This window comes from Lactuca serriola, chromosome 4, assembly GCF_051521515.1.
Source record: "Lactuca serriola cultivar US96UC23 chromosome 4, Lser_US96UC23_V15, whole genome shotgun sequence".
Taxonomy (NCBI): domain Eukaryota; kingdom Viridiplantae; phylum Streptophyta; class Magnoliopsida; order Asterales; family Asteraceae; genus Lactuca; species Lactuca serriola.
In genome coordinates this window covers 238,544,442-238,559,954 of record NC_136411.1, presented here as the reverse complement: position 1 = coordinate 238,559,954, position 15,513 = coordinate 238,544,442, and the positions used below count along the sequence as shown (strand labels likewise).

Here is a 15,513-nt window from a genome sequence, read left to right as displayed (position 1 = left end):
GGCCATGAGAGCCCCATGCACCATATAAACCCCATTTTAGAGACTTTGAGCCAAAAACCCCATGCATAGACACCAAGCTCGTAGCTTTACGTATAAATTGGACCCTAGGAGGTCAGATCTATGATTTGGATGCATTAAGACCCACTGTGGACGAGTGTGTAGTTTTGGACATAGAAGGACTCAGCGAGTCATTCAAGGGACTCGGTGAGTCGGGTCGTATTTCCCATCAAACCCTTTCTGTTAATGGACCAGTGTTAAGATAGAAGAGCACTCAGTCGTCGGGGCTCATTAGGGACCTGGAAATCATGGAACTCGGTGAGTGTATGAACTAACTCGGCGAGTTCAAGGCAATGTCCCAACTCCATGAAGATGGACTTGACGAGTTCAAAGAGAACTCGACGAGTCATAGACTAGACACCTTCATTCGGATGAAGATGAACCCGACGAGTTCAAGGATGAACTCGGCGAGTCGGTTAAAGAAGGTCTCGATTTTTGGTTAAAGGAGAACTCGTCGAGTCTTGCTAGACTCGGCGAGTGGATTTAGGTTTAGCATTTTGTGGAAGTGGAGACTCGACAATTTTGTGGACCAACTCGACGAGTCGAGTTAACCGGTTTTTGACTTTGACCAGGGTTTTGACCTTGACTTTGACTTGGACTTGGGTTGACCCTTGTAAGGGGTTATGAGTACGAAATAGTAATCGAGAAAGGTTGTTGTGTAGAAATCGAGGAGTTGAGACGGATTGATTTCCATATCGAGGACAGTGCAGACACTACACGACATCGAGGTGAGTTACCTTCCAATAGAAGTGGGTCTAAGGAACCAAGGTCGGCCCACTAGTAGTTGATTATAGTTGAGATGATTGTCTTTGTGATAATTGTCTGGTTTGCTACTACCTGGTATGTTTATGTGCTAGCATGATATGTTATATGTGATAGTGATAGTAGGAGGGGAATAGTCCCCAAGATTGGTTGTTAGGACCGAAGGGTAGGTCGGGCACCCCATATATGCCTGACAATATGATTATGTTATGATATATGTGGTAGTAGTAGTAGTAGTAGTAATAGTAGTAGGGGTGAAATAGTTCTCGAAGTTCAGTTGTTAGGACCGAAGGGTAGATCAGCACCCCAAAATTGCTTGACACGAGTAGGTCAGCACCCCATAACTGCTTGACAGGGTAGTTCGGCACCCCAGAATGGCCGAACCGGGTAGGTTGGGCACCCCAGAATTGCTCGGCGATATGTATGTTATGTGGTTGTATGGTATGTGGTATGATGGGAGAACTCACTAAGCTTCGTGCTTACAGTTTTCAGTTTTTTTTCAGGTGCCTCTTTAGCAAAGGGGAAGGAGCCGGCGCGGTAGCGGCACATCACACGCACACCAGATTCCGCACTATGTGATTCATGGGATTGTACTCTGATTTTATTACTATTGATGATACGATTTTGTGACATCTTTATTATGGTTATGGATTGATATGTTAGCAATATTTTTTTGGTAAAACGAGTTTATAAATTACTTATTTTAAAAACAAAATTTTTGGCCTTGAAAATTGGGATGTTAAAACAATTCTGGGTTTATGATGAGGCTGCTGCAATGGTGGTGATCAAGCTGAAGAAAAACCAGTTTCGTATTGTTGATCCCAAAGGTTTGTTGAAATTTGGAGAATGTGATATCCACACTTTGTCGAACTTTCAAATCATTGTAGAGAATGAACTACTTGAAGCTACCGCGAAAGCTTTCACTAGAATGGTAGCTACGATTATCGACAAGAAGTTGTGGGCAGGGGCATTTGACAAAGCAGATGTTTATCTTGTAGAGAAACCTTGAAGAGAACAGAAAGCAATAAACCAAGGGGGAGATTGTTGGGTTATATTTAGTGGTTTATGCTTTGTTTTGAGTGTATTATGTTGTTCTCGGTTTTAGACCGAAATCATCTAGTGATTTCGGTGGGCTTAGTGTGTTCTCGATGGGCTTATCATGTATGGGCTTTAGGTTATCGGTTGTGTGTGTTTGTGTGTGTGTGTTTGTGTGTGTGTGTGTGTGTGTGTGTATATATATATATATATATATATATATATATATATATATATATATATATATATATGGTTTGTGTATAGCTATTCTAGTTTGATGCGTTTTTGGTGAATACTAATGATACACGGCTGAAGTGTGATTGAATGTACAACTATTCAATAGATTTGTGTGCATTCATGTTATTGAAACGTGTTCTTGATATATCAAATTGATTGTTTCGTATCATTGTTTGATTAAGTTTCTATATTAAATCTAATGATTGCATTGATACTTGGATAGATCCAAATTCAGAGACTTACAATATTGATTTTTAAAATCCATTTTCATAAAAACCATAAGTCATATAAACACTGTTTCCAAAACATAGTCATAAAAATCAGAGTCTCAAATAACATCTCTCAATGTAAAACCATAAGATGATGTGTACGGTCATACCTTCACCTTCTCTTGATCATCTAAAGTACCTGAAACATTTAAATCTACAACTGTAAGCCAAAGCTTAGTGAGTTCCCTAAAATACCCCACACAACAATACACATATAAAGCATGCACACATGAGCCTACAGTTTGATTGTACCGCCTCGCAAGGCCTATAATACACCTAGACCATCCGGGGTATCTTGGCCTATAGCACAAAGCGGGACCGCCTCATCCCAACCACAATATATCGACATAAAAAATAACAAACAAACATAACAACATACAAGGATACATACTACAATACAAAGTATAGTGATAAAACTCACCTTGCAGACTAGTCGATAAACAACACATCTCTCACGCGTCCAAAACTAGTACTACGAACCACCTATATCACATATAGAGGCACAACCTCAATCTATAGTCCCAAACCTCTCAAGTTGACCAAAAGTCAACTTTGTCAAAAAGTCAATGGTCAACAGTAAAAGTCAACGGTCAAAAGTCCATCAATTGGCCACCATGTCGTGGCCAAATATCTGCCACGTAGTGGTGTCCTCTCGACAAAACAGTTATAGAGGATTCCTATCGTCAACTCGTGGTGGTTAAACCACCACATCGTGGAACATACTCTGGCTAGCTTAATGCATTAAGTTCTTAATCTTTCAAGCAACCCATCCATACTTTCTTACACCCAAAACATCATAAAAATCTTTGTTTCATAGACATGCATGTCTTAACCTCAAACTAGGTCAAAATGGTGAAAATGAGGCCAAAACCTCATGCTTGACATCAAAACTCTATTAACCTTCAGATCTGAAACATATAATTACAAGGGGACTTCAAGGATCCATAAATTTCCCAACTTTATGGAATCGATCAATCCAAACTCTCCCAAACATGGAGAAAGTTATCCAAAAGCCTAAATCTTGAAACATCAGACACAAGATCAGAACTTAAAGACTTACAAGAGTCCAAAATGTGTGTAGGAGATGATGATGAGATTTGCTTATTTGGTTTATGCACCAAGAACACCTTCTTCAATACACCAAAAGCTCACAAATGTCAAAAATTAAGGTTAGGGTTACTTTAGGTCGATGTGATGGAGATTGGGGGTGTACAAACTGTAGTCATCACAACCCTTAAATAGGGCTTTAAGCCCGAAAAATTAGTGTTTTGCATGCTGATGGCCGCCACGTCGTGGCCATCACCCTACCACGTCATGACGCCTTAAATGAATGTGCGCTTTCATCGGGTGCCACCACGTCGTTGCCACCAAAAATCATATAATTCTAAGTCTTAAATGTCAAATTCATAAAAGCAGTTATTAGAACTGATGTTAAAGATATGGAATTTTTATGTAGTGTTTTTATTTAATGGTCGTTTTTTAGTTATGGAATTGTTTTAGTTTAAATTAATAAACTGTTTTTTTGTTAATTTTATATAATTATATTTTATCAAATTACAGTTCATTCATTTAAAAAAACGTGATAAAATGTGATATCGTGGCAGGTCAGCAATAAAGTGTAATCGTACGGTGCGCTGCTGTGAAATCACCAAGCAACCATAGATCGAGACCTGCGGATCAGTTATTATTAACAGAGTAAATTACACGAATGGTCTCTATGGATTGGGGTAATTCGCATACGTCCCTAACTGATTTTTTAACTCAAAAGATACTTACTGTTTTTTTTTTGTTACGTAATTAGTCACTACTCTTTGTTTCTGTTACACGTTTGGTCCCCATCTTACCTAAAAATACTATTATTTAAATAGAAAAAAATGATGGGTTAGGGGTTGGAGGTGTGTTTATTTAAATAAATTAAAAAACCAATGGCAAAAGAGTCTTTTTAGATAAGAGAGAGACCAAACACGTAATAAAAACAAACATTATAGACCTTCCGAGTTTAAAAAATAAGTTAGGGACCACACACGCAAATTACCCTAAACCATAGGGACCAATCGTGTAATTTACTCTTATTAGTGTGGCTTTTCTCCCTGCTTCTTCTGCTCATCTTCCTTCAGTATTCGCCACCGGAATCGGTGTAACTTTTTAGTGTTGGTTGTAGGGTTTTAGAAAAAGAAATCAAAAGTTTGTCATACGAAGTCAATGGGTGGTGATATTCCTCGGAAACAACCTCTATTTTGCTTAAAATGGCCATGGGATGTAAACTCAAACGCTAATCCAAACAAACCCCTCAGCTCATGCTCTTCGGGACCTCCATGGATTTTCAAATCGATCCAAACCGTCGGCTCCCTCGCTTCAACGCTCGTCGAATCGATCTCAAAACCCCAAACCAAAAACCAACTCCAGTTCTCGAAATTGGCAACGAAGACGAAGGGTTTGAGTGGAGAGGAACAAGGGGAGTTAGAACAGAGAGCATTGGCATGTGCTTTGGCCAATGGAAAAGACGCTACAGTGATCGAATTCTATTCTCCCAAATGTAGCCTTTGCAATTCAATGGTTGATTTTGTGGGGCATGTGGAGAATAAGAACGCTGATTGGCTTAACATTGTTATGGCGGATGCTGAGAATGATAAATGGTTGCCCGAGGTACTACTCTCTGATTCCCTTTTCTTCTTCTGTTGTATTCACCAATACCAACCCATAGAAATGCACTCTACCTGTTCGATGAAATGTCTCATTTGGTTTTATGCAGCTTCTCAACTATGACATAAAGTATGTTCCCTGTTTTGTATTGTTGGATAAACATGGCAGAGCTCTTGCCAAAACGGGTGTGCCCAACAGCCGGCTTCATGTTGTTGCAGGTGTTTCTCATCTTCTTAAAATGAATCGCCCATCTGAAAGATAAATCATTAAGAATGGTGTTATTATGGTGTATTAATCACATTGCTTGATAGATAGATTTAAAGCCTTTTTTTCCTTCTATGGAAGAATGATGTATGCATGAAGGAAGTATGGTATGAATGAAGTATGAAAAAACTAAACATGGTAGCTACTTAGTATTGGAATCTACATATTCAACAGATTAATTTAACTTGCATAGAATCTGGTTGATGTGCAAGGAACAACATTGCAAAAACGAACAATTCATGATGCATATACATAAACATGATGTCTTATAAGCAAAATTAAACAACAAAATATCATCATATCAAACATCACTGAATGGAAACATTTAGAGGACACGGTATGGGCCATCTCGTGCTCGTTATTGCCGACGTGGACACGCCGTTGTAACGGGGAACACCGCCCCCCTTTCTCGTTTCATCTCGTTGTGGCATATCCCATGCTTGTTACAACTTGGCAAAACGGTCAAAATGTTTGATTTAAAAAAAAATTACCTTTTAAACCTTTATATAAATACAACTTTCACTTCTTTATACATCTTTCTTTCTCTCTTTTTCTTATATTTTATAAAAAAAAAATTCATACTTTCTTCGCAATCAAAAAAATGGACCAAAACTCAAACACCCCCCCCCCCCCCCCTCCATCATCAATCAAACCTAAACACACAACCAAACACAACCTCGCTTCTCGGATTTCGTGGGTTGTGAAAATTATTTCAACATTTTATTGTCTCAAGGATCACCACAAATCTCATATCAAGGCGCTGCTTTTAATCCCGCTTCACCACCACTGCAATTTCTCATCTCACATTACCTTCAACAAAATCTATTCCTCACTTTTGCTTCGATGCAACAAACCACCACCACCTCCAACACAACCATCGGTTGAATTGGAAACGAGAGGTAGTAGGAGAGGGAAAGGAAAAGGAAAAACGAAAGGGAAATAGATAGCGGTTGAAACGGAAAATGCAGACGTTCCACAATGTGGACATCGGAGGAATATGCTTTGACGGCGGCATGGTGTACTACTTCAAAAGACAAACTCCGCGGAAATGGAATGAAGAAAGGTGCTTATTAGGGGCGGTGCGCGAAAAATTTCACGCTATGTTGAAAAAAAACCTGTATTGCAGTAATGACATGTTAAGCAGCAAATTGAGTCAAATAACTAAGCGGTGCAGCAAATTCAACGGTATTTACAATCGGCTTGAGGCGCAACAACAAAGCGGAACCAACGGCTTCGATTTGTTCAAATCTACAAAAGAACAATATCGGGTCGAAATGGGACATGTTTTCGAGTTTGAGAAATCATGGGAGTTGTTGAGAGCGGATCCAAAGTGGAATAAAACTTCTACATCATCAGAGGTTCAATCCAAAAAGTCTCGCAATTCGAGCTCGGTCGACGTGCCGAACACACAGACTCACATCGACCTAAACGCCGACACCGATGACATCCTGGATGATATCGAGGAGATATCCCCACCATGACGACCGTTCGGACGCGACAAAGCGAGGCGCACTGCAAGGCATGCGGAGGAGGTTGAGGTGAAAGCAAAAATGTGGCGGAAATAAGAGCGAAATTTGATTAGCACAATTTATTAATAAAAGAAAAAAATGACTTGAAACATCGTCGCTTGGAGTTTCTAGAAAGGCAAGCACGGGAAAAGCAAGAACAAAAAGAGAAAGAACTAATGACACATCAATTGTTAATTCTTCAGACTAGCAAGGAGGGTTTGGGGCCTAAAGACCTAACAGTGCTACAAGCAATGAAGGATCAAATTAGGAAGAAATATTTGGGTTAATTAATATTAGTAGTAAAATTTTATGGTTTTAGGTTTAATTTAAATGTTAACTGGGTTAATTAGGACTCGGAAAAAATGTTATCTTTTGAAGTTATGTCTTTTTTTAATTGTATTCTTAATTTTAGTATTTAAATATCATGTCTTTTTTTGTTTTATAAATATTATATTTTATAAAAATGTATTTCTTTTATTAATTTAAAAAAAATACAAACTCAAAAAAGAAAATACAAAAAAAGAATGACATGGAAAAAAAATTGGTGTTACCTCTTGTTATAATATAAAAATCATTTCTCCACTTGATGTTATAACACCATTGGTGAGGTGGCACCAATTTGATGTTACATCTAATTGCACAGGCCTAATGCTCTTACAAAAATGTTTACATAAAAGAAAATCTAATTCTCAAAGTCAAAAAAATCATTTATTTTAATTTGAATTTAATATACGTATAGTGATCTTAGCCTATAAAGAATCACCAATGTTTTTCCTACACAGCTTTTACAAAAAAGAAAATGCTATATTGGTAAAGGCCTCTCCCTTATATTCATTGTTACTATCAGTCCAATGCATATCAAACATAATACAACATGTTATGTCCTGCTTAGCAGAAGTTACAAGCAACCAAATTTCAAAGATTCAAGATTTTAGGAGTTGTTGAAGAATGCTTCTTCCTTCATTCAAAGTATCCAAATGAGAAACATGAGAAACCCATATATGATGGAGTGGGAGCATCACCAAGTCCAATCTCCTTAACCTTTCCTCCAACTCATTCACGCCTTTCAAATCCAACATACTCCCCACAACATTCTACATAACAATAACCATGAGTTAAAAGTTAAAACACAGACATTTCATCAAACATGTAGAGTGCATCTTATTGACTACTTAATAGTAATACTAACCCAAGTGTTGATGGAGCAAGCATGGAGTAGTATGGACTTGAGAAACTGCTCATCCGACTCCTTAAGACTGCCCGAACTGCCCGAAACTTTAACATCCACACAAGAGTAATCAGAGAAACATCCGTAGTTCTTCACTACAATCGAATCATGCTCATCTAAAATCTTCATTAAACTTGTTCTTGAATGTTTTAATGTCAATCCCAAAAGAGAAGTAATCACGCTTTCATTATCACTCCAGCAACAACATGTTGATGATCCATCATCTATTTATTTAAAAAAATGAACAGGATCAAATATTTTCACATTATTGGTTAAATAATGATCTTCAAGAAGAAGCATACCGATTAAGAAACCAGCAAGTGGGAATTTCTTGACATTTGAGTGTAGAAGCTCGTTGTTCTTTTCCAATACCAATACATGAATTGCTACAACTTTGCAATGGATTCGGAGGATTTGTTTATGGTGTGAGAAGTGAATCATTTCAGAAATTAAAGTTGCAGGAGGAGAATTTGTAAATGAGGAAGTGGTGTCCATATGTGGTGATGTGTCATTTGAGTCTTCTTCAGTGGTGATGGAGTTGATTTCAATGAAAGATGCAGGTGTCAACTTAAGCACATTCCCTTCACTAAACATTATAGAGTTTGAAATAACTTATTAGGAACTATGAATGAATCAAGATGCCAAATTCATTATTATAATGATAAAGTAAGCATCAAATTAATGTTTTCGTGACATGAGAAACATCAGAATGTAGATTCAAAAAATAAAAAAAAGGAGCTTACTTTCATTTATTTGTGTATTACAGCATTCTACTTCCATGTATTTCCGTTAAAGCATTGAACTTTCATTATTTTCTTATTGAGACATATTCTATTTTAAAATTCCTCATTTATAGCATTGTAGTTATAAATATTTATTAGGGTTAATCTCATAAAAGACCTTAGGGTGCGTTTCGTTGTGGAAAACTGTTTTCATTTTCTAAGAAAATGTTTTCAAAAAACAAAGTTGAGTTTTCATTTTCAGTTTTCAATTTTCAATGAAAATTTTAGAAAACGTGTTTGGTTGGAACAAATGGAGTTTTCATTTTCCATCTTAGAAATTTAGAAACTTTGGAAATCATTTTTCTAATTTAAATACAATTTGGGAAACATATATTTTTCATTTTCTTGGAAAAATTTTGAAAACTGAATCAACCAAATGCGCTTTCGAAATTTTCATTCTAAATTTTCTGCAACCAAAAGCATTCTTATATTTTGTGTTTTTCCCAAATTAAACCTCAACTTTAATTTTTTTCAAGAAAAAGTCCTTGCATTTTTTTTGATCCAACCCTTTTAGTCATTTTTCTCTAAAGAAAAATAAAGATTGGGTCTAATCCGGAAAAAAACACAAAATAATGATATAAGGCGGTAAGGCCTCTTATGAGATTGGCATTAAAAAGAATTGCTTTGTATATTGATGACATTACTATATAATGGTAGATATAGTTTTTTCAAAATATATTTTTTGTAACATAATGATGAGAAAAATAATTATAAAATAAAGCATGTAAAAAAAATATTGTTTGTAGATTGAGATTTGAGGACACATACGATGTCAAAAGAACACGATAAAACTTAGCTTTAACACCTCGTCCAAATCCAATTGGATAACTTTGTTGACTTAAGCTACTATAAACCTTCACCTAAATAACGCAAAGTATAAGAAAAATAATCATAATCATAAAAAGAAGAATAAATAAATAACGAAAAAGGAAAAAAGAAAAGTAGTGTTTACCATGTTATTGTCGATTAATACATGAATACAGATACTACTACTTGAGACTCCATGAAAGATACGATGATGAAAAAGTTGATGAGTTGAAGTATGAGTATGAACACCTAACACAAGTCCTTGGAAAGATAATAAATCCCCTTTGGGCAAATTCACACCAGATACCAAAGGAATCAAACAAGTGTTGAATACTTGTTTGATTGATTTAGTTGGGAGAATAAGATCTTGTTTGAGTTGTTTGAGTTTGACCTCAAAGTCAACTGACACATTCGCATAAATATCTGGACATATCTCAATCTCATTTAAGTTATGAAATGAAGCCTCATCATCATTACAAAAAGAAACACTAGTCCAAAAATGTGATTTAGTGTTCACAAAGCTACTACACTCCTTTGAAGAGTTGCATACAACATCTTTCTCATCATGCTTTACCAAATAATACCCACCAATTCTCAATAACTGCCATAACAATGTCATCATGTAAGTTTTTTTTTTTTTTTTTGTTTCTCTTATATTATAGAGCATCCTACTTTCATTTCTTTCTATTTCATTTCTTATATTAAAGTTTTTAAAAAGGGTTTTAGGCAGAAAAGTCTCATTATTTTAGGAACTTTTTTGAGAAAGTCCTGAAAAAAATTGAACAGAAAAGTCCTGATTATTTAATTTTACACGATAATCTGTCATTTCCTGTTAAAATAAAAGGGCTAATCTCAAAAAAGACCTTTTATTTTGTGTTTTTTCCGGATTAAACCTCAAATTTATGTTTTGCATGAAAAAGATCTTTTTATTTTTTCATTTTTCCAAAAAAGCCCTCAACTTTGTATTTTATTTTCCGAAAAAAACCCTCAACTTTTTTAGTTTTCTCGAAGAAACCCTTAGATTTTACAATTTTTTTTGGAAAAAATGACTAAAAGGTCCATATCAGAAAAAATAAAAAAAATACAAGGTTTTTTCAAGCAAAAAAATAAATTTGAGGTTTAATCCCGAAAAAAATAAATAAATAAATAATGTAAGGTCTTTTTAAAGTTAACCCAAAATAAAAATAAGGACTTTTTCGTTAATTTATGCAAAATATTAAAATAATCGGGACTTTCTGTTAAAAAAAAAATAAGTCTTTATCAAAAATTTCCCAAAATAACAGAACTTTTCTGCAAAAAACCCTTTTAAAAATTGCTTTGTATTTGGATGACAAATTGCTATAATTTGTTGATTTTTCAAAGTAAAATGTTGTAATATAATATAAAGAAATAAAAGCCTATAATGAACAAATCAATGAAAGTAGATTGCTATTTCTTGCATTTAACCCAAATCTAAATAGATAAGTTGTAAATATGAAAATGTCTAACCTCATACTTTGAGAAACTATCAGATTTGAACTCCAAAAGCAACTTCCTTGCAGCTCTTTTACAACAAGAATCTTCCTGTATATGCATATTTACAACTCTGCCATTTAACATGTTAACAGATTCTGAATCTCTTTCTCTTTTATAAAGAACCAAATTCCATGGAAAAGCTATGGCCTCAACATATACACTTAAATTATTTGTAGCAACATCATCACCTGCAAACTGAGAAAAAATACAACTTTTTTTTTATAAATTAATAACATTACAAGAAGCAGTTTTATAAATTAATAACATTATTCACATTCACATACCTTTTGTTGTAGAGGAAATTTGTGCATTAAATAAAGTAAGTGAAAGTTTCCACTTTCTAGCTCTTTATACTTCTCCTCCTTATCCATTCTAGGACATAAAATATGATTTCTTGATTTTGTGTCTCTTATATAGCAATAAATATAAATTGTAAATTGTTTTCTCCTTGATGATTGAAAATGGTTGAAGATGTTTTTGCATGAAAATGGATCATTGTTGAGTGATTGTAAATGTTGTAGTTGTCTTGGGAATCCTTCAATTACAACACTGAAGTCATTTATCTGGTGAAATAAACAAGAAACAAATAAAATAAATGAAGATATGAATATAAATAAAGATCATTACAATTTATAAAAAAAAATTAGTTACCTCATATATGTCTTTAATGCTCCAATCAGATGAAAGATCAGGTATGACTATGTCAATACTGCCTGTTGCATCAACTAACTGCAACCTTCTAGAATATTCAGAAATCTACATGATATTTACACAACTATGTTGAGAAATGGGATAAAAAAAAATAAAAAAGGAAATTCATAAATTTGTTAAAGAATAGGCTTCTTAATGACCTTTAAAGATCCAAGCAAAACAATGTTCAAATCTTCACTTTTCAAGATTGTTCTAATTGGTTGATCATGAGAGTTCCCTCCACAAACTAGATTGCTAAATTGATTAATCATATCAGAATCTTTCCCACTTTGATATAATTTTTTTATGAATATGTCCTCACATTGACTTATGAGATTGGAAATTGGCACAACCTAAAAGAATTGAAATCATTTCATTAATACATAATACTAAAAGGAAATAATGAAACAATATAGAAAGAAAATCACAAAACCCTAACTGCTAAAAATTAAAATATACCAATTTTGGAGGGGTGTAATCGATTTCTTTGCCACATCCATATAACTCATGCTGACAATATTCTGTGAGAACTCCATGCTGTGAAACCAAACATGTTTTTAGAGAAATCCATATAATGTTATAGTTGGGTAGATTTTTCAAAGTATAATAATAAGGGAAACTTTAAAGTATTATGCTTGATAAAAAAAATGACTTTACCCGAAATCGGAATACTGATAAAGGTAAACATGAACTGGAATATTTCTGAACTAATCCTTCCATCTGCAAAATACCTTAACTAGTTCACTTTATGTGAAATCATAACAGAGTATTTATCCAAGAAAATGACTCATAACAGATGAAATACTTAATTACATGTTTAGATCCTAAGATCTCCATCTCAGATAAAATCCCAGAAAACTTTTTCTTCAAAGATGAGACAACAAGCAGAACCCTGAGATTGAATCTTGTGAGCAAATGGGAAAATACAAAATACCATGAAGGCAAATAAAAAAAGTAATAGTAAATGAGCAATTGTTCGTACCATAATCTAGCAGAAAATGAAAGTGATTCAATGAACTTCCTGAGAAGGCTACGAGATTGTAAAGATTGGTAGCATCTGTAAGCAAAAAGAATGAATAATTTGTTAAATACAAGATTTCTAAATAGTTGCCACAAAAAATATATAGCAGTAGCACTAACCCGCTTTCAATTGGAGAAAATATATTGACATGGATGCTAGTCTTATAGCATGATCCAAACACTTTTACTTTTGTCCAAGAAAATTTGGGATCCTCCAGATGAAAATTCCTCACTGTTACCTATCATCAAGAAAGCTCTATATATTAGAAAAGGGATCAATTGAAGAAAAAGCAATTGGAACCTCTGTATTGATATGAAGAAGTTAATGTACATACAGTTGCACCAACTCTTAAACTATGTGGCATCAAGAGTTGATGATCTGTGAGCAACAAGAACACTTGTTGATCCAATTCTATAACCATTCCCTGCATGTAGACCCCAGTAATACTTCCTGTATGGGTACTGCATAGCCCCTTCTCTCTGGTTGCAATATTTCTTCCATTCATGGCTCTTTTACTCTTAGAGACTGGAAGATGGAGGATAGCTTTCTCTGTGGTCACATACATCATCAAAGACTTCCCTTCTCCAAGGAAAACCATCTTCTTCTTCATGCCGGAGATAAGCATAATGCCTCCCACCAACCTTGAAATAACAGGATACGAGATCGAGGCAGATTCACAAAAATAAAGAATCCTTGATTTAGAGAACTTATGAGAGTTACTATGTTCTCTAGTTATATCATGCAATAACATTACCTTGTCTCTGGAGCTACACAATGCGCACTCACAGATGGTAATCTCGGCTAGAAAACCGTTAACGTTTCTGGTACCGGTTTTATGAGCTGTACATGGAACATTTGAGACAGGGCTAATGGATTCCAGTAAACCGTAGATTAAGTGACGAGGAACTATACTTTCTTCATACGCAGGAACTGCAGAGTTCAGATGGAATGCATTAAATTTGGATATGGAATTTTCTTCAGACTGATCGAGGCTCCACCTGATAATTTCTAGATATCCGCCTTGAGGTTTCAGAGGAAGGAAATTCCAGGCAGTGATTCTGATTCTTTGGCCAATAACCCGAAGATCAAGGTCGAGAATGTCGCAACAAACGGCGGCAGAATGGTCGGAGAAATTGAGGCAACTTGAATTAGAACAGGATGAAGAAGATAAGGTTAGGTTTAGGGTTCCGACGAGTACTGTCGGGTGGTTAAGAGGTTTAAGGATTTTATGTATGTTAGGGTTTTGTGGATCAGACGGCTGAGGTTTCTCTTTGTATAGAGTGGGACGACGAATTGAATGGCTGGGCAAGAGTGACGACGCGCCGGTGATAGGGCGGAGACGGTGGAGTAGGTCGGAAACCGAAATCAGTTTCACTGAACTCTCTTCTTCCATTTCCACCGAGAGAAAGGGGGGGCTATAGAATAAAGCGGGAAAATGTTTCCCCTGTGAAGTTCATTGAACTTAAATTAGTCAATTTTCTATTTATATTTTTAGAAAATGATCAAATAAAATTGTGATTTTTGACGAACCTAATGTTCAAATTTAAAGATGTCCAATTTACTTGAGATAATGAAATCAACATATAAAAAAATTGGGTTATTTATTTGGGTTAGGTCAATTCGTTACTTTTGGGGTTTTATTATTAGGTTAATAATTTAGAAGCTTAACAAATTTTGTTTTTTTGTCTGTATTTAAGTAATCATGTTTTTTTCGTATATATTTGACCATTAAACGTGTATCATCAGCTCAAAATAGGGTAATATGACTGTTAATTACCGGTGAGATTATCCTATTATGAACATGTTAAACAAGTTTAATGGTCAAATGTGTATGAAAAAACATTGTTACCTAAATGTGAACAAAAACTAAAGTTCCTTACATGTTTTTGATAGTAATCGGGTTCTTTATACTAAGTGCAAGTAATCATAAGACTCACTGATGTGACATAGAATTGAGCTATCTGATCTTGTTGTCATATATAGGTTCTTTATGCTAAGTGCAAGTAGTCATAAGACTCACTGATGTGACATGGAATTGGGCTATTTGATTTCATTCATAGTTGTCATAAGAGAATAAAACTATTAGAACAGTCTCATGGACTGTGTCGTGGGAAGTTAGATCGATGTGTATGAGGATATGGTTTCTTCTAGATTGGTGGGAAAATATATGTATGTAATGGGGGCTCATATATGAGAATGAGAGATCCTCCACATGGAGGAGGAGTTTTATGTATAGATCTAAGTCAATGAACAATTAGGTTAGGCTTAGGACAGCCTAGGCCCAGCTAGTCATGGGTTAGGTTGTGCTGCTAGGCATCTAAAATGAACCTAGCATGGCCCTTAAGCGCATATAGCCTAGCCCCTAACTAGTTGGGCTGACGATCTCCTCATACATATCGGTCTAACTTAATCGACGAAGTTTGCTCATGGGTTAAGTCCTTGAGACGATCTAATGCATGGTTTTGTTCTAAATGTTAACAAAACGGACAAGGAACTTAGGTTTTTGTTCATATTTAGATAACCGTGTGTCACACCCCAAAACCGGAACGGCGGAAACGTTCTGGGGTAGATGACGTCATGTCAAGTTTCACAACATATGCAGTATAGTAATCAAAGTACAACAACCATTGCATTAATAGTAATAGTTTTACATGATTTACATTACATAGAAAACATCAGGTAATACAAGTAATAA

General features: G+C 35.1%; 2 protein-coding genes across 2 annotated transcripts; one reads left to right on the top strand and one right to left on the bottom strand.

The window, feature by feature from the left end:
- Positions 1-4,447: 4,447 nt before the first annotated feature.
- Positions 4,448-5,451, top strand: LOC145096862 (Thioredoxin superfamily protein). Its single transcript, XM_079034224.1, has 2 exons — positions 4,448-5,006; positions 5,113-5,451. Exons 1-2 carry the CDS (start codon positions 4,563-4,565, stop codon positions 5,263-5,265), a joined length of 597 nt encoding a protein of 198 aa, XP_078890350.1. The 5' UTR covers positions 4,448-4,562; the 3' UTR covers positions 5,266-5,451.
- A 2,010-nt stretch (positions 5,452-7,461) lies between these two features.
- On the bottom strand, positions 7,462-14,257 carry CTC1 (conserved telomere maintenance component 1). Its single transcript, XM_079034222.1, has 15 exons — positions 13,153-14,257; positions 12,938-13,056; positions 12,780-12,854; positions 12,611-12,689; positions 12,455-12,517; positions 12,257-12,334; positions 11,959-12,150; positions 11,759-11,863; positions 11,392-11,670; positions 11,081-11,302; positions 9,738-10,193; positions 9,554-9,645; positions 8,306-8,589; positions 7,965-8,227; positions 7,462-7,869 (listed from the first exon to the last, which is right to left on the bottom strand). Exons 1-15 carry the CDS (start codon positions 14,209-14,211, stop codon positions 7,699-7,701), a joined length of 3,537 nt encoding a protein of 1,178 aa, XP_078890348.1. The 5' UTR covers positions 14,212-14,257; the 3' UTR covers positions 7,462-7,698.
- Between the last annotated feature and the right edge of the window lie 1,256 nt (positions 14,258-15,513).